This window comes from Paramormyrops kingsleyae, chromosome 16 (genome assembly GCF_048594095.1).
Source record: "Paramormyrops kingsleyae isolate MSU_618 chromosome 16, PKINGS_0.4, whole genome shotgun sequence".
Lineage (NCBI taxonomy): Eukaryota > Metazoa > Chordata > Actinopteri > Osteoglossiformes > Mormyridae > Paramormyrops > Paramormyrops kingsleyae.
The window spans coordinates 9955351-9973381 of record NC_132812.1 but is presented as its reverse complement, the minus strand read 5'-3'; the positions used below and the strand labels follow the sequence as shown (position 1 = coordinate 9973381).

General features: G+C 42.0%; 1 protein-coding gene across 1 annotated transcript in view; it reads right to left on the bottom strand.

The window, feature by feature from the left end:
* The window catches only part of LOC111851755 (nebulin-like), a 74653-nt gene that overhangs the window by 16007 nt on the left and 40615 nt on the right, over positions 1–18031 (bottom strand). The window contains exons 71-116 of the mRNA XM_072700346.1: positions 17713–17817; positions 16643–16750; positions 16227–16538; positions 15912–16115; positions 15348–15452; positions 15150–15257; positions 14671–14982; positions 14393–14497; positions 14207–14305; positions 13909–14010; positions 13718–13825; positions 13315–13626; positions 13078–13182; positions 12741–12845; positions 12498–12602; positions 12307–12414; positions 11295–11405; positions 9725–9922; positions 9274–9378; positions 8788–8892; positions 8570–8674; positions 8372–8479; positions 8118–8231; positions 7589–7786; positions 6929–7033; positions 6711–6815; positions 6445–6552; positions 6188–6295; positions 5977–6084; positions 5664–5768; positions 5399–5503; positions 5067–5165; positions 4880–4984; positions 4688–4792; positions 4499–4603; positions 4310–4414; positions 4106–4210; positions 3910–4014; positions 3383–3487; positions 3102–3206; positions 2561–2665; positions 1494–1595; positions 1186–1293; positions 1003–1107; positions 813–917; positions 211–315 (exon numbers count right to left, since the gene is read on the bottom strand). Of these exons, the coding sequence (XP_072556447.1) occupies positions 211–315; positions 813–917; positions 1003–1107; positions 1186–1293; positions 1494–1595; positions 2561–2665; positions 3102–3206; positions 3383–3487; positions 3910–4014; positions 4106–4210; positions 4310–4414; positions 4499–4603; positions 4688–4792; positions 4880–4984; positions 5067–5165; positions 5399–5503; positions 5664–5768; positions 5977–6084; positions 6188–6295; positions 6445–6552; positions 6711–6815; positions 6929–7033; positions 7589–7786; positions 8118–8231; positions 8372–8479; positions 8570–8674; positions 8788–8892; positions 9274–9378; positions 9725–9922; positions 11295–11405; positions 12307–12414; positions 12498–12602; positions 12741–12845; positions 13078–13182; positions 13315–13626; positions 13718–13825; positions 13909–14010; positions 14207–14305; positions 14393–14497; positions 14671–14982; positions 15150–15257; positions 15348–15452; positions 15912–16115; positions 16227–16538; positions 16643–16750; positions 17713–17817 (5760 nt within the window). The remainder of the gene's footprint in view (positions 1–210; positions 316–812; positions 918–1002; positions 1108–1185; positions 1294–1493; positions 1596–2560; positions 2666–3101; positions 3207–3382; positions 3488–3909; positions 4015–4105; positions 4211–4309; positions 4415–4498; positions 4604–4687; positions 4793–4879; positions 4985–5066; positions 5166–5398; positions 5504–5663; positions 5769–5976; positions 6085–6187; positions 6296–6444; positions 6553–6710; positions 6816–6928; positions 7034–7588; positions 7787–8117; positions 8232–8371; positions 8480–8569; positions 8675–8787; positions 8893–9273; positions 9379–9724; positions 9923–11294; positions 11406–12306; positions 12415–12497; positions 12603–12740; positions 12846–13077; positions 13183–13314; positions 13627–13717; positions 13826–13908; positions 14011–14206; positions 14306–14392; positions 14498–14670; positions 14983–15149; positions 15258–15347; positions 15453–15911; positions 16116–16226; positions 16539–16642; positions 16751–17712; positions 17818–18031) is intronic.

Here is an 18031-nt window from a genome sequence, read left to right as displayed (position 1 = left end):
ATGTAGGGGGCACCACAGAGCCCCTAACAGCAGCCGCTCTGTTCCCTGAGCATTTCTAACCCTAAGCCAGAGCATTTCTAACCCTAAGCCCATTTCTCCTATTTGCACACAGATGTTAAATCAGTGAACACAGAACGAAGATTCTGCCTGTATAACAGGCTAATTGTTGAAATGTATGCATCCAGTGTCAGTGTGAAATGCTGCACTTACTTCACTGGCCAGCTGGCCGGTTTGCTTGATCAGGGTCAGGAGCTTGTCGTCAACCACAGAGGTCTTGCAGCCCTTCAGCATCTCCTTGTCATACTTGTACTCTACCTGTAGGGAAGCCATGATCAGGCTCGAATAGGAAGCGCCACACCGAATTTGCATCTGAGCATAACACTACTAACCATCTTATGTACATGTTACTGAGCAGAAATAATGGGGAAAGTGGTCTCTAGCATTACAGCCTTTCTGTGCCTCCAATATAATAAGTTGTTTTTTGTTATATGTGGGCAAATTTTAAGGAAGATTTCAGAAGATAATTATGGCAAATGACTGAATTATAATTTTATAAAAAGCAAAGAAAAACACATTATATTATTGCCTAGTCTGAACCACAAATAGGACTGAGCATCAACAATCATTGTAAGTCATTAGTAGAATAGTATAATGGACCTTATATTGCTCTGTTTTTTTGCTCTGGTTGCTTGGAACAGCTGTAAGCTGTAGAGCAGTAGAGTAGATGATCTCCCAGTGCTGACAGCTACTGGCTGTTTAGCTGCTCTGAGCAGAAATTCAATCCGTATTCTTCCAAAGAAGGGGCTACTTACATCGCTCTGCTGAAGAGAGGTCTTTGCTGCATGGACAAAGTCTGGCCTGTCCACAGTCCAGATCCACTTGTTTTTGGTGGCCTCATATTTCTTCTTGTAGTCAAGCTAAATTGAAGCAGCTCATCAGTGCAAAAAATTCAATGGAAGCACTGATTGAAAACCAACAAATCAGCATGAATGAAAGCCTTACATTACTGATGTTCCTGTAGGCCTCCTTGGCTGCCCGGATTTCATGAGCATCAGAAGCAATGTTGATGTGAGCTTTCTCACTCTCATACTGCTCTTTGTACTTTTGCTGTGGGGAGAGATATTTCAGCTCTTAGCGATTGGTCCTCAGACTCAGCTTGCATGAGCAGTGAATGAAGCGCCTTACCACGCTCTGAAGATCCTTGACCTTCTTCATGTGCAGCTGGAGTGGAGTGTCATGGCCCAGAGTGTAGGCCGTGGCCTTGTTTCTGTTGTACTCCATCTTATATATGATCTGGAAAAAAAATCATTGGCACAAAAATGAGTTTATTTTTATGAGTGAAGTGGTGCATGCGAAAGCTACACTGCGGAAACTCCTGTGAAGCAATGATATAGGTGTCATACTGTTTCTACCGTTTTCATTGAAAATGCATAGATCTCGATTGTTTGTCTCTTGTACAGTAGCTGGCACATCTGGGGGGAGGCCACACTCACGTCGCTGATCTTCTTGCTGCGCTGGTGCATGTCGTGCTCGGGGGTCTCCAGCACTGTGGTGTACTTGTCCTTGCTGCGCTGGTACTTCTCCTTGTACCTCCACTGGGGGAGCAAAGCAGAGTCAACACTGCCTTTAATCGCTGATACTTCTCAGTATTGGTTACCATTGGTTAACATTATTTACATTGCTTTACTGTGCAGCTGTTAAGTGATCAGTGTGCCTTTCCTTAACGTTTCTAGATCAAAGTCATATTGTCTGTGCTTCAGATAGATCACTGTTCCAAAGAAAGATACACTGGTCAGGGCCAATCTGGCAGATGCTCACAGGATTTTTGAAAATATGATCACTACAAATAAGTAGAAACATTTAAAAGTGAAAGTAGCTTTGTATATCCTGCCTATATATGACATATGTTGCTTATTTTACATGTTTAGTCATGTCTATACCTTTCTGTTATCTTAGGAAATGACCCCTTTGCATAAGTTTCAATGATTGGGAAGTGGTGAAAAATGTACCTCTCTCCTGATTCATTCTGTTCTGTTCTTTTATCATGATGCTCTATGGCTCCGTTTATTTCTATGTCCTCTATGCAGCAATGCTCAGGTTAGTCCAGCATAGCATACAGGTATAGGCAGTAGGCGAGTTGTAAAAGCTTTTCAAGGGAGATGGTGGGGGTGTGGGGGGTGACCAGTGATAAAATTTACTAAGTGGGTAGGGGGAATGATCTCCCAGTCTAGATTAAACTGTGTTTCAAACGGAGTCTGCCAGTTCAGTACCCCGGATATAATCAGTTATTTTACTTTTATGTGAGTTACAATTGCACAGAACAATTTAGGGGGTTGGTGAGTGGGGTGGTATATTTACAATAGGGATGGTTTTTGTCATTTTTAGCACAGGGGGGGAAGGAATTCATGTGCATCCCATGACTACTGGAGCCCAGGTTGTAGGAAGTGGAGAAGCGTAAGGGGCCACGTATTAGGCCTCTGTGGGGAAGCACATCCAGTTACTGCTTGGGAAAGAGTCTCAGTTAGGAGGAGGAGGCAGAGGCAGAAACAGGGATGCTAACCTGGCTCCACATGCTGGAGTTGTACATGGCTCCAAGGATGTCCGGCCGGAAAAGCTCATTGCAGCCAGTCTTTAGGAGCTCCATGGCTCTGGACCGGTACCGCTTCTGTGAGTCAAGGAAAATTGATTGGTGAATGGAGATCCAGGTGTAGTTCTTTACAGCATAATCTGTGAATTCTAGCCTGATTTCTCAAGATGCTAAATAGCCCAAAATGTTTGGCATAAGCAGTGGAATAGGACAGTGCTCAATTGGTATTATCTCCTTCAGAACAGGCCTGTATGACTTTATAAATGATCTTTCTATAACACATTCTGTTCTGGAATGCAGAGTCATAAAAAAAGACTGGGATCGTTTTACACATTTAAATGAAAAAGCACAATATGCTGAAGAGAAATGTGTATGATAGTATTACTGCATAATTAACTGGTGCACACACTCCAAAATGGGTTAGTACATACTACATAACCTACTGCAGTTTATGACATTTGGAAACAGTGATAGTGATAGTGATATATATTGAATTAAGTAGTTTTTAACTCACATGATCGGTTACAACGGAGGCATTCTTCATGGCACGATAGAATGGCGTGTCACAGGTATACCTGAAGTTACCTCTGTTTGTCTCAATCGATGCTTTGTATATTCTCTGTCAGCAAAAGACGAGACAAATGTGAAATTGAAATGACCATTAAACAATGTTCAGGAAAGTCTGTTTTTTTACTCTAAAGCTTAGCGGATTACACAGCACAAGACTACAGGTCCCTTAGTATTTCTGCATATTGAACATGACCTTGGTAAAGCAGCATGTAGTGAATGTGTTACCTCACTGTAAAGGGTTTTGTTCTTCTCTGCCAAGACCATCAATGGGGTGTCCCACACGTAGCAACCGATACCCTTCAGCCAGTCTAGATCCTCCTTGTACTTAACCTGGTGTAGACAGATTGTAGAAAATTGTATAAATAAATTTACAGACGCTTCTTGCTTTATGATGGTGCGACATGATATTTTGACTTTACAATGGTGCGATAGCAATGCACATTCAGTAGTGTTTAACGATATATTGTACAGTGTTTTTCTCTGTGTTTAACCAAATAAACTTGTACTTATTTATTTGCCAATTACTGGTTTTTAGCTAGTTACAGCAATTATTTACTTAATCAGAGTGTACAGTTATTTACTAATTTCTGTATCATATCAAATCATATCATATCTCATATCATATTTGACTCGTGATATTTTCTCCTTATGATGGGTTAATCTTAATGTAACCCCATTGTAAGTTGAGGCGCACCTGTATAAGCAAATGCAGTTTGAAAGTTTTCTGCAAAACTAAAAGATGCCCTACTCACAGTGCTGACGGAGTCCCGCACAATCTTGTGGTGGAAGAGCTCAGGGCGATCTGGGATGGACCTCCAGAGTCCCAAAGAGCTGATGTACTTCTCCCTATACTTCACCTGCAGAGAGACAAAGGACAGTGTCCATGGGAGGAAGTTCTCCAGCATCCCACATGGACTCTTCTCGCTTGTCCTCTGCCACCAGCCTGACCTCGCTTATATCATCTGTGACCCTGCGGTGGTAAAGGATGTCCAGGGCATCCCTCACTGTGTGGTAGCGGCCCTTAGCCAACTCAAAGGCCTCCTTGTAGCGAAGCTGGAGGAACAGAGAAGCATAATGATCAGTGGAAGGAACAACAGTGACATGAACACTAGATAGGCAGGGCTAAAGGTTTAGTGATAGCGGGCTGCTCACGTCACTAGAGTTGAGGTAAGCCTTCTTGGCCCTGATGACGATTGGTGTGTCAGCGATGGAGGTATACTTGTGCTTCATCTTCTCATATTGATCCTTGTATTTCTTCTGCAAGGATAGAGTCACAGTGTTCATAAGCAACAACTGATTACAAACAGTATGAGACCCAGAATGAAGGGAGCAAAAACCCACCTCACTGAAGACCACCTTCATCTTGCGAGTGTGCTGCATGGTGGGAGTGTTCATCTCAGGGGTGTAGTGAGCCCTCTCCTTGGAGGCCAGGTCGGTATAAAGGAACTGGGAGGGAAACAGTGGTGTATAAGTGTATAGCCGTGATGATAAAGCTTGACCGTCCATCGTCTGAAGCCATCAGAGATGCACCTGGCTGGTCAGCTGCTGGGCCCACTTGACTCTCTGGATGTCTAGACGGTCCGCCTTTGTGGTGCATTTGGACTTCTGCTCATTGCCTTTAGCTTTATACACCAGCTATACGGGAGAAACAACAGGGCCAGCTTGTTACATCTGAGATCGAAGTGGAATAAATATTGCCCCATGAAAAAGATGTCATCTTACGTCACTCATGTGGGTCTTCAGCTCGGACACACGCTTATACTCCGGCGTTTCCAGGACAGTGCAGTACTGACTGCGCATCTTCTTAGCTTCGACATCATAATTTACCTTCAGAAGACAGCAGGCCCGTTAATGTGACACGGACATGAGCACAGTGGGGTCGGGTGACCGCTGACACTGTGATACGTACCCGGAACTTGGTGATTTTGCGGATGTGGACCAGCTCTGGTGTTTCGTACATGAAACAGCCAAGGCCCCTCAGCCACTGTAAGTCTTCTTTGTACTTAAGCTGTCAAAATGCAGACATATGTCAGCCTGTAAATGACTTAAAAGAATCTCTGCCTTATTGATACCCATAAGGTCCCAAATAGCATAAAAGTTTATGAACAACAATCTTATGCTTACAAGCTCATTGTAAATGAGACATTCTATGACACCACCCTTAGTGAATTAGATATAAAAATAGTTAAGGCAGTCAGCTAAATACAATGGCATTTTAATGCATAATTATAAAGGACGTACATCACTGGTGATCTGGTTGACGTGGTAGCAGTGCATCAGTTGTGGAGTGATTGGTAGAGAAATCATGTTGCCTCTGTTGTTGAAATACTTTTCTTTGTAGCACAGCTGTAGGAAGAAGCCAGTCACCATTTTATGTGAAATAACACGATAAAACTATACTACTGCAAATGAACAACCATTTCTACATTACAGTTACCATGACAGAACAACAGTTATACTGAAACGAAGTGGGTGGATGGATTTTTTTAAACATCACTGTACGCACATCACTGATGGCCTTCTGGGTCTTCTTGACTTGCTGGATTTCAGGTGTGTCATAGGTGGAATGGATCTTGTCCTTCTCCTTATGGTATTTCTCATGGTAGAGACGCTGCCCAAGATGACAGGGAGATTGTGTATACTGTACAGTAAGGTCTATACTCATATAAACAGGAATGCACCATCCTTTAGCCATATTCTTTTCAATTCTACTGCAGTCGTAATACTAATTAAGACTGCCAGAAATCTGGCACCAAGTGTTGCTTTTTTTTCAATAAGGCTTATTTACCAGGCAGGTTCTGCTGCTTCAGCAGACTTACCAGGTTGGTGAGTGCGTTGACTTTCTTGATGTTGACAAGATTAACACTGTTGCAGTCCAGAGTGTAGTTCTTTGCCTTCGTGAGGTCATAGGCTTCCTTGTACTTCACCTGAGTATTCGATTATGATAATTATTACAGACACATTCAGTGGAAACCAAAGGTGGTGAACCAGATAGCAATTCAATAGTGATGGCTGCGGTCATTGTCATACATTGCTGGATAGGAGGGTGTTGGCTTGGGCTTGCTTGATGAGCGGCATGTCAGAGGGAATGGAGTAACCAGTAGGCATGAGTTTCTTGTTGGCATATTTGTAGAAGTTCTGAAGAGAAAGTGATGGAGCACAGATCAAAATGACCTTCTGCTTTTTCACTGTAACTCTGTAGTCATCAAAGATTTTTATCTGCTTTCGAACAAATAAAAAGCAGATTGGGTGTATGCAGCTGAAATATGGACCAAAGAACAACATACGTCGCTCTGGATGAAGTTGGCCAGCTTCACCCTTTCAGTGTCTAAGGTGATGGCTGGGGCCGTGTTGGTGCCCTTGATGTTGGTGGTATAATCATGGTGGTAGTGAAGCTGAGGACAGAGCATAGACTGGCATTAGACATCAGGGTGCTTTGCATATATGCAGAAAGTGTCATGCTTAATGGAAATGGCAGCTACTTCAGTCAAGCTTTAAAGGAAGCTTTTTTTTAGTGATGTTTTTACCACAGGAGACCCTTGTTTTTACTCACATCACTCAGGTTTACAGCACTCTTTTTGTAGGCTTCATAAGTTGGAGTTTCCAACACTACAGAATAATTTTTTAAATTCTCCACCCCTACGGCTCTGTATTGGTTCTGAAAAGGAACACAGGAAGGTCAAAGTTCACTTGCTTGGCATTGGTTGCAACGTAAGCATTTATACAGAAAACAAATCTGCAGACAGAGGATGTGTAAGTTAGTTAGCTCACCTCACTCTGAATTTTGTCAGCACGTTTACAACGCAGGATCTCAGGAGTGTCCCAGACAAAGCAGCCAATGCCCTTTAGCCAGTTCAGGTCATCCTTGTAGAAGACCTTCAGTGGAGGACAGCAAGACATGGCAAGATGTCATACAGTGGGAATTCCAAAGCAACAGTACATAGTAGACATACATACGTATTAGGGATGTCAGTCTCCATCCCATCTCGATGCATTGCCATTGGTATGTTAAAAATACATATGAAGTATCTACTAATGCAATACAATGTGATTCACCTCTATTGCGATGCAGTGTCATTTTACATGATTTCATTCAACACATTATGATCCAGTGCGATACAGTGTGAAGCAAAAGAATACGATGCCATACAATTGGCAGTAGTAGAGAACTGAAGTTAAGATTGTGCTTAACAGTTAAGAGAGGAGGAACCAATCTAAATATAAAATTAATGGTCAAAAACTATCGATCACATTTCTAAATAATAAAGGAATAGTTATATATTTATAAACTAGATTTTTCCTGATGCAAAGATGTTTACAGACAATGCATCCAGAGTTCATCCTAAATTGTCTCCAGTGCACACTATTTCATATCTTGGAGCATTAATAGCCATAGGATAATGGCAGAGAGAGTGTGGATGGTGCACTCACATCACTGAGCTGCTCGTTGACCTTGCGAGCATGGGCATAGACCTGCAGGTCCGGCAGGCAGATCCACTGGTGCAGGTAATGGCGGTACCCGACCTCACTGACCCGGTTCTGGGTCTGCCGGGCAGCCACGACTTCATGCATGTCAGGGGGCAGGTGCACCCTGGCCTTGCTCTTCTCATAGCTTTGCCTGTAGAGGCGCTGGCAAACACAAGCAGTAAGCCTTTAGGTCAGGGGTGTCAAACTGCAGTCCTGGGGGGCCGGAGCCCTGTGTAGCTTAGTTCTTTCCCTGTTCCACCACAAATGATTCAGCTCAACAGCTATGTGGTAATTAGCACAAGAAGTTGAATCAGGTGTGTTAAATGAGGGGAAACCCAAAAATGTGCAGGGCTCCGGCCCTCCAGGACTGGAGTCTGACACCTGTGCTTTAGGTCATCACATCCCCATCACTGTGCTGTTTGGTTACTCCATATATATCTCAAAATGTGATGACAAAGACTCACAAGAGCAACTAAGAAGGTGGTATACTCACATCCAGGCAAAGCTTCCCAGCGTGGATACAGCGAGCCATCACAGGGTCGTCCTCTACTGATTTGGGCAGACTGTAGAGGGACTTGAACCTCTCATAATCCTCATGGTACTTCACCTGGGCAAAGACCACAAAGTCTGGCTCAAAACATCTTTTGATTGATTTTAAATCAGAATTATTTAATAACAAATACTGTAGACATTACAATATGAAGGAAAGTCCAGTATTTCATCCACAGTCTTTTCAGTGTGACTTACATCACTCTGAATGGTCTTCTGGTTTTTGACATGAGCAAAGGTTCGGGAATCTGCTGGCAACTTGTAACTGTTTGCCTTGAAGGAATCCCATGCAGCTGTGTATAATTTCTATGTGAGAACACACAAAATGCATGTTATATTATGAAGCAGAGAATAAAGCGATAAACAAGGTGTTTGAGTAAGAAAAATGACACTCACATTGCTGTAGGCTTGCTTCAGGTACTGATACCTCGGAAAATCAAAGGTATCTAGGACAGTGGTGTAATTGTGCTTGTCCTTGTGGTAAGCTTCCCTGTAGCTCAGCTAGAAGATAAACAGCCTATGTTGACTTCACATATTGGCAATACAGGGTAACTAAACATTGGCTACACATATTGGCTATATGGGATGATTAAGGCACATTAATTAAGACTCACCTCACTGGCCCAGGTGTGGCCCAGAACAGCTGATACATAGTGCGGTGTGTCTGTCACCATGGAGAAGTTATTGAGGTCCTTCTTTCCCTCAGCTTTGTACTTGATCTATAGGGAAAGGGAGCAGAGTAAAGGGCAGAAACACCAAACTTGGCCTACACTCATAATTCCGATGTTTCAGTATTTGATTGATACAGAGGACTTGTGTAACTCAGACACCTCTAATTTCACTGGACAATGGAGTCACTGACATCTCAGTTTACCACTGATTTATCCTTTCAGTGCTTTAACCCTTCCATTGGCTGACTAGGTTAAAACTTCCATTGGCTAACTAGGCTAACCCTACCACTGCCAGACCTGATGTAATCATTCCATTAGCAGAATGATGATGGTTATTCTCTGCCGTTGCTGGTCATACATTCCTGATATATATACCATTAGATTAGGATCTACAGAGGCTTGATTGTTCATATGTTAACGTGGACTCACATCACTTTGTATCTCATATGACTTCTTGGCACGGAGGATCTCAGGTGTATCCCACACATAGCAACCGATACCCTTTATCCAGTTTAGATCTTCTTTGTAGAACACCTGAAAAGAGTAGAACCGCATCACCTCAGACTGTGCCAGGTGTTGTAAGGTGTGTATCTGATACGCCATATTGGTATTGGTCTCCCGTAAGCACATGTGAGTGGAAAATGTCTGCGGCTTGTAATTAAGATGTGTCCTTTTAAATATGTTTGGAAAAAGCTAAATGAACATTCCCATTATTTACAATGACTTCAGAAAATTACTTGATAATGACATGAAACTTGCTCAGCAAAATTAGAGGGTAAAATTAAAGGGTTGTCAGCAATGAGAGAACAGTTCTTTGACAAAAAGTAGAGACACATTGAGACATGTTGAGCTTCAGCGTGAATAAAGAAAGGTGACACACATCACTCAGGATTTCATTGGCCTTGCGTGCTTGAATGACGTCATTTTGCTCTGGGAGGCAGATCCACTGGTGCAAGTAGTTCCGGTACTGGATGTCGCTCAGAATGTCCTGGCAGCGTTTGGCGACGATGTGGCTCAGCATGTCGAAGGGGATGTGCAGCTTGGTCTTGGTCTGCTCGTAGCCCTTCCGGTAATCTCTCTGCAGTCACACAAGGGTCACTTACAATTAGATGCAGAAGCAGGGGCATCTACAGAATTCTTGTTCATAGTATGCACACCAATGATTTATGGGCTGATAGATCCGCAGTTACGAGTCAAACAAAACATTTTAATGACAGGTAAATTGTGGGTGGATCAGTTAAATTAAATGTAAACATACAAAGCATTCATCATTTTGTCTTCATTAATATTTGTGTACTAGTGAGGTTGAATTATAAATACACTTTCTATTTTTAGAACTATGATGACGTTTTAGGGCATTGATAAATTATTATGCAATGGATTTCAAGAATAAAGTCGTAGATACTTTGGTTATAGCCTAATGAAGAAAAATTTTGAGATTTAAACTTGAAATAATTGGAGAATAAGGTCAAAAGGGGAGAACAGACACCAAGACAACACCGATATTCTGTAAACCACCATTGCCTGCAACTTGAGCTTCAATAAAAGTATCTATTCCTACCAGCCCAGTATGATTCTTCATACTGCATACATGGAGTTTCTTAAACGCTTCAATGTCTTAATACTAATGACTATTTGTTGTTGATGTACTAACAGATTCAGTATTTATCACAGTTAGTGCCCCAGCATGCATTGTGGATTTATTTTTATGTGGACAAGTGTTCTTTACTAATATTTTTGATCATGTTGGATATCTGGGACGTGGAATTTTGTTTTATGCAATGTTCTGCTTTGTTTTATACTTGTATTTTTCATGTGTGTGAATTTCCCCATTATGGTTTTTTTCGTGTAGTGCAGGATACCCCCTGACCCAGTTTGCCATTGTCCTGCAGCTATTTTACAGAAAAACAAGACCAAAGTCGTTTATAATAAGAGGACTTGGCACCTGTGCCCATCTTGTGTTACTGCTGAGGGTGTAGTGCTGAGGGTGTAGTGCAGAAGGGTGTAGTGCAGAAGGGTGTGTTTAACACCGGAGACACAATTCAAAGGTAAGAGTTGTCTATATTATCTATTCAAATATACAAAAGCTATATATTTCAGCATTTTTCATGAAAGAACAATACATAGTTTTTATCTATGTGATTCTTTATAGATTTTCTCCTTCAATTCATCAATTCTCTAATATTAAAGTACAGCATTTTGTAATACATGCAATAAAAAAAAATTAACAGCACATGTGGTAGCCTGAGAAAAATTTATCCAGTCAGGAAAAATGTTTTGTTATGAGATTTTGGTGGATGTTATTGGCTGCCATTTTCATCTGGAGTCTCAAGCAAGTGTGTCAACGCCTGCAGCAGGAGTGATTGAAACCCATTTGTTTACAGTACAGAACCAAGCTGATATTTCACAGTAACTGCAGGTACACATCTGGGTTTCCAGTGAGGACTTACCATGCTCTTCATCTTCTCAATCCCAGCGGCATGGACCACGTGTGGGAAGTCTACAGTGGTCCCTGCTAAATAGTGTCCCTTTGCGTTCTCATGGGCCTCCTTGTATTTTGCCTAAAAGATTAGTCAGAAAACATGGAACAAGAAATTCCAGACAAATATTATATATTTATATATTTAAATTGTATGTGGGTGTATATATACATATATAAAACACTATATATATTTATATATACAGTATAATCCCATTATAGTGGACTCACTTATAACGGAATATCGTCTATAACAGACGAGGTTCGCTGGTCCCGGCCGTGCGCCTTTAAGAACATGCAGAAAAAGCATCGGATAGAGCGGACTCGCATTTAACGAAATTTCGCTTATAATGGACAAACAATTTGGTCCCCAGGGCCGCTTTTAGCTGTAGTTTTGTTCGGCTATAACAGACATGCAGGCTCCGCCTACAAGGCGCGTGGCCTGCCGGTGATATCCAGCGCAGATACATAGTCGGGATTATTAATAGTCACGCTCTATAAATAGGCATGCCGTAACAGCAGGCAACACTGATTGGTCTGTGTGGCTGTCCATCACCAGGCACGCGTCGACGATGCTCGTAGCTGGAGGGATGCAGTAAGCAATGAGGTCAAGGTTACTTACTGTACCATACATTTATAACCACTTATTGGCCATGTATACTTCCAACAGTCAGGTAAAGTTGGATTACTACATGTACAATATAATAATCTGTACCACAAGTGTGTCTGTTGGGGTGTGGCATGAGTAAATGGTGTCCTGTAGTTGTGTTCTGGGGACACAGCAACTCTGAATATGACGGACTATTTTGCCAGATCCCTTAAAGTCAGTTATAATGGGATTGTACTGTATTAACATTGATATTTATGGCTTTTTATAGCAGACACAAATTCTCATAACTGTCAACCCTTTGAAAATTATTGTTATTGATCACTTATACTGTTGAACTTAACAGCATCATACTGTGAAGTGATGGTTAAGGTACCTCACTAATGACATCTCGACTCTGCTTTGCCGCTACTAGAGGAATGTACAAGTGGTCCAGTTGATATCCGATGGCTTTGCTGTTGTCCCAGTTCAACTTGTAGAGTTTCTGAAATGCAACCATTCAAATAAGTAATCCATCCAAAATGAAAGCCAAAGGCAGGTCCATGACCTCCTAATTTGGTACATTACCTCACTGTTGAGCTTGGACACCTCTCTGCAGTGGGCCAACTGTGGGGTGTCCATTGAGCCAATGTACTGGCCTTTCTCCAAGTTGAAAGTCTCTTTATATTTAACCTAAACATATATATAAAAAAGCCTCACTAAATATTTAAGGACTGAAAAAATGATATATATTAGACATGTTTATTTCAAGCCACAGAGTGTTTTTGTTGCTATTAGACTACACTTGTACAGCTCTGTGGGTACACTTACATCGCTGAGGTGGAAGGCGTTGACTTTGGCCAAAATAATCTCTGGGCGATCCACAACATGTGTGTATCTGCCGAAGTTCTCTTTGGCATCCTTCTTGTAAAACCTCTGTTGGAAGAGCACAGGTATCAATGAGTATGCTCAGGGTTTCGCAACTTTTACAATCATAAGGCTCAGCTATTTTCCTGGAGGTGATCTGGTTCACATCCATACAGTGGCCCACTGCAGACTGACTGAACCACCTTTCCCTGCCACAGTTCTGAGGCCCACCGAAACCGGCTCTATACAACAAGAACAGTGGCACTGAGATGGTGCCTTGAAGGCTGAGTGCAGAACTTACGTCATTCAGTGTATTCTGTGCCTTCCTGACTTTCACATGATCCACCGAATCCAGTGCCACCCAACCGCAACCACGGAGCCACTCCAAGTCGGCCTTGTAGACATACTATAGGTAGAAGAAATCGACAGAACTGATGATGGTCTGCTACTGAAAAAAACATTGTTCAATACTTCACAGGTTGTTTGAATCAGAGCTTAAGTGAGGGTAACTGCCTTAATATCCATATTTATTTCTTACATCACTCTGTAGGTCGTATGCTTTCCGAGCCTGGATGACATCATTTGAATCTGGCAGGCAGGTCCAGTTGTGCAAGTGAGTTCTGTAGATTTTATCGTTGACTTGCTTCTGGTTCTTCTTAGCCAACTCAACTGCAATCATATCTGCAGGAAGGGTGTATTTGGTCTTGGTCTCATGGAAGCCCTTCTTGTATAGAACATCGCTGGCAATTCTGACTGCATTCAAAGCCATCTTAAGCAGGGGGTCATCGTGAACGCAGAGGGCTCCGGCGTGATGCCCAATTTGCTTGCGGTAATCTTGTTTGTAGTTATGCTGCAAAGCACACAGCAAAATTTATTCTACACTGTAAACATAAACTCATTTATCAGTCATGGCAGTTTAACCAGAGCCTCTTGGCGCTTACGTCACTCTGCATGTTCCCGATCTGAATGCTATGCCGGAGCATCACAGCGTCGCTCGACATGTTGTAACTCGTTGCTTTTGTCTTCTCCCAATCCTGGATGTACAGTTGCTATCAAGCATAAAGGGAAACAGCAGTTAAGCCCTGAGCAATGTGAGAGGGGACTGAGTGCTGCTCTCCCTTCACCTCACTACCTGGTTAATGTTCCTGGCAGCATCCCTAGCTGCTGCAAACTGCGGGGTATCCAGCATTGTATACTTAATCTTGTCATTGTGCCAAGCCTCACGATATTTTGCCTAGAAAGAATATAAAATGTTACACAAATCTAAAGTGGACAGAATATTCAGAAGAGGTAGTTAATTTTCTAATCATATAATTCTGAAGTGGTGTTATAGCTACACAGTTTATCCACTGTTAAAATCACCTTTGTCCTTTCAAAGGGCCACTTAAAACTGAAGGCCTAATGCAGTTTTTTTGGCTCGATTTCCTTACCTCGTTCAGGATTTCTGCTGCGTTTCTGGCTGCAACAAAATCTACTCTGTCTAAAGCAGTTGTGTACTTAAGTTCATCCACTTTGGTGCGGTACCCTCTCTACATGGACAAAAGAAACAGCCGAAGAATTAACACACAGTATTTTAAAAACATATATAGTGGACATATGTATAAATTCATACTTACATCTGTCAGGATCTTCTGGGCATTCTTTGCTTTCTTCACTTCAAACGATTCATTTGGCATCCAGCCAATGCCCTTTAACCACTCCAGGTCAGACTTGTAAACTGCCTAATTACAGTAAAAACACTACATCAGTGCTTCATCACTGCATACTGCCATAGGTATGCAGAAATTCAACAAACTCTACTTCAGCCTTGGGAGGTAATCCTTATGATTATTATTTTGCATTTATATTCAGAAAACGTAACAAGGAACTGAGTATCTTTGGCATGTATACTCACATCACTCTGCAGATCATAGGCCTTCCTGGCTTGAACGACATCATTGGAGTCTGGCAGGCAGGTCCAGTTGTGCAGGCGGGTTCTGTAGTTGAAGTCATTGACTTGGATCTGGCACTTCTTAGCCAGCTCAATGTTCAGCATGTCAGCGGGGATGTGGAATTTGGTTTTGGACTTGTTGAAGTTCTTCTTATACAGAACATCACTGGCAATTTTGACGGCATTCAAAGCCATCATAAGCAGGGGGTCTTCTTGGACACTGTGGATTCCAATGTGGTGACCCAATTGCTTCCGGTAACCTGCCTTGTATTTATACTGAAATAGAAAAATGCAGTGGAGCTTAGTATGAGCAGTACATTGCAGTCTAGGACTTAGCATGTATATAGTCTTTTTAATAAGTAAAAACAATCTGAGAAATGAAAACAAATCACTGATGTTGTTTTAGGTAGATGCCGGCCATTAACACAGGGGTGCTTACTTACATCACTAATGATATCCCGAGATGATCTGGCATTCAAAAAGGAGATAGCATCTGATTTTATTTGGTATGCCTTGGTCTTCTCCTCATCCCAAGCTTTTGTGTACAATTTCTGCAAAAAAAAAAGTGGCATACATACAGTGAAAAACATGTTTGTTAATGAAGCAGAATGATTTAGCAGTAAGTGATTCTTTGCACTTACACTACTAATGTTGAAGGAGTTGACCTTGGACAGCTCCATGGAGGGTATGTCAGGTGTCATGTGTATGTTGGTTTTGTCCTTTTCCCAGGCTTTTTTGTATTTCATCTAGGCAGAGGAAAGATATAGAAGAATGTAAGTCAATCTTGTAGGTGTTTTCAAAACTTAAACAGTCTTGAGCATTTTTCATCTATTGAACCTATACTGTAAGTATTTGTAAAATGATTATTATAATAAAAGCACATTGACTATAATGTCTGATATTGCTTAGCCCTGCTTGACAATCTGGTTGTGAATATTCACCTCTAGCACTGTCAGGCAGAGATCTCCCTTAATACTTTATCATCTACATCTCTGCAGTGATAAACCAAATAGGTGTCAATTTCCTAGACTGCTCCCTAGTTTACTCTCTAATTATTGTGCATTAGGTGTTAAAACATATGCCTTACTCTGACTTCCCACAGTGGAGAATTAAGTACATAGTATAAGCAGACTTATCACGTAGCATTTGAAATGCAGAACATTTCTACAATGACTTGAGATGAATGTGAGAAAATAGGCTTTTACATCACTGAGGATGTCGGCATTTTGCTTTGCCAGGATGATATCAGGCAAGTCAACAATGCTGGTAAACTTGATGGTGCTTGGATGTTGGCGGTACAGCCTGTCGTTGAGGATCTTCTGGGCACGCTTGACCTTGTTCACATCCAGAGAATCCTGTGGCACCCAGCCACAGCCTCGAAGCCACTCAAGATCTGACTTGTATACCGCCTAACAGAAAAGAAGGTTGCATTTTGGGTAATATATATCGTAATAAATAGGTGCAAGTGCATTTACATTACTTCTACGTAATTATGACACTGAATAGGAATTAAAACTTACATCACTGTACATATCATAGACCTTCCTGGCTTGGACGACGTCATTGGAGTCTGGCAGACAGGTCCAGTTGTGCAGGCGAGTTCTGTAGTTGAAGTCATTGACTTGGATCTGGCACTTCTTAGCCAGCTCGATGTTCAGCATGTCAGCGGGGAGGTGGAATTTGGTCTTGGACTTGTTGAAGTCCTTCTTGTACAGAACATCACTGGCGATCTTGACCGCATTCATGGCCAGTATGATCAAGGGGTCATCGTGGATGGTAAGGGCCCCGATGTGGTGCCCCTTTTGCTTGCGGTAGCCTGCCTTGTACTTGTACTGCAAATATGCAAGTACACAACACGCACACAATAGTGAGCAAAGAACAGTATCCTTCACATTATATTCACCCTGCCTTACAGAGGCACCACTGAGGAACTTACATCACTGATGATGTCTCTGGAGGCTTTCGCTGACATCACAGGGATAGCATCCTTGGGAAGGTAATAGCCCTTCTGGAGACTGTCTTCATAGTCTTTTCTATAATATTTCTGAAAAATAATGCTCGGTTTTTAGTTTTCCCTTTGAATATATGCATAAAGAGACAAAACAATGCATGCATGTGGAAGACAAACCACTGAGTATTGTTTCTCCTGAAAACAACACAGTAAAATGAAAATGAAAATAAGCTATGTTTTATCTCCTTAATGTTGTTTGAATACAATTACACTTAATTAAAGGTAAGGTTGAAGTTAAATTAAACATCTTCCTCCAGGACCAGTGGAGAATGTAAGCGAAGTGGAGATGATACTTTGAAGTTTTAATATTGTGTCAGGGTCCATCTGATTCCCTGTTTGGCCAGCTGGTGTCGCTGACTATCCTATTTTGTGTTCCCCTGGTCTTGCGTGCTTCACGGGTCCTGGTGTATTCCTCTGCTCCCCAGGCCGCCATATGGCTCTCTGGGCTGGGCATGCGGCTGGAAACTGGGCTCCTCTGCCATCGTGTTCAGCTTTGTTGGACGTTTTAAGTTTTTTGTTGCCTTGGTTGGTTTGTCTTGTGTTTCAGTTTGGGTCTTTGTTTTTGTGTCTTTAGTTCTGGTTTGCCCTGCCTGTGTCTTGTTGTTCTGTTTTCTTGTATTCCCAGTGTTTCCTGGTTTTGAGTCTGTGGTGTGGTTCATTGCCCTTGCCTGTGTCTTATTTCTCTGGTCTTCAGTGTTTGGTTGATATGGTTGTGGTCTGCACCTGTTTCTTCTCTGGCTCTTGTCTCATGTGTGTTTGAGTGCCTGCCTTTGTTTTGTTCCTCAGTCAGTCATTGTGCTTATTCATGTGCTGCTGTGTTTGTTCCGTTGTTGCTCCCTGCTTTAGTTCTTGTTTTATACCTACCTGTGATTGGACCCCTTGTGGTTCATTTTATTTCTCGTTTTTTTCTGAATTCAATTTCAGTAAAGTCCCTTCTTTTTTGTAAGCCAGCCTCTATTACTTCCTCTGTTAATGGCCTCTGTTACTTCCCATACCTGGCTGGTGTTGAGTTTGTTCTGCTGTGCAAGAAGAATGGCTGGCGTATCTGGCATGATGTGGATGTTGACCTTGTCTCTGTCCCAGGCCTCTGTGTAAGCCCTCTGCAACGAAGAGTATGGGCAACCATAAGGAAAGGCACGCAATGTAACAAAGAGTATGAGCAAGCATAAGTAAAAGCATGTAGTTCAATGAAGAGTATAAGCAGGTGGAAGGAAACGCACGCAGTGCAATGAAGAGTATGAGCAAGAGTAAGGAAAGGCATGCAGTGCGACAAATAGTATGGGCAATTATAAGGAAAGGCAAGTAGCTCAATGA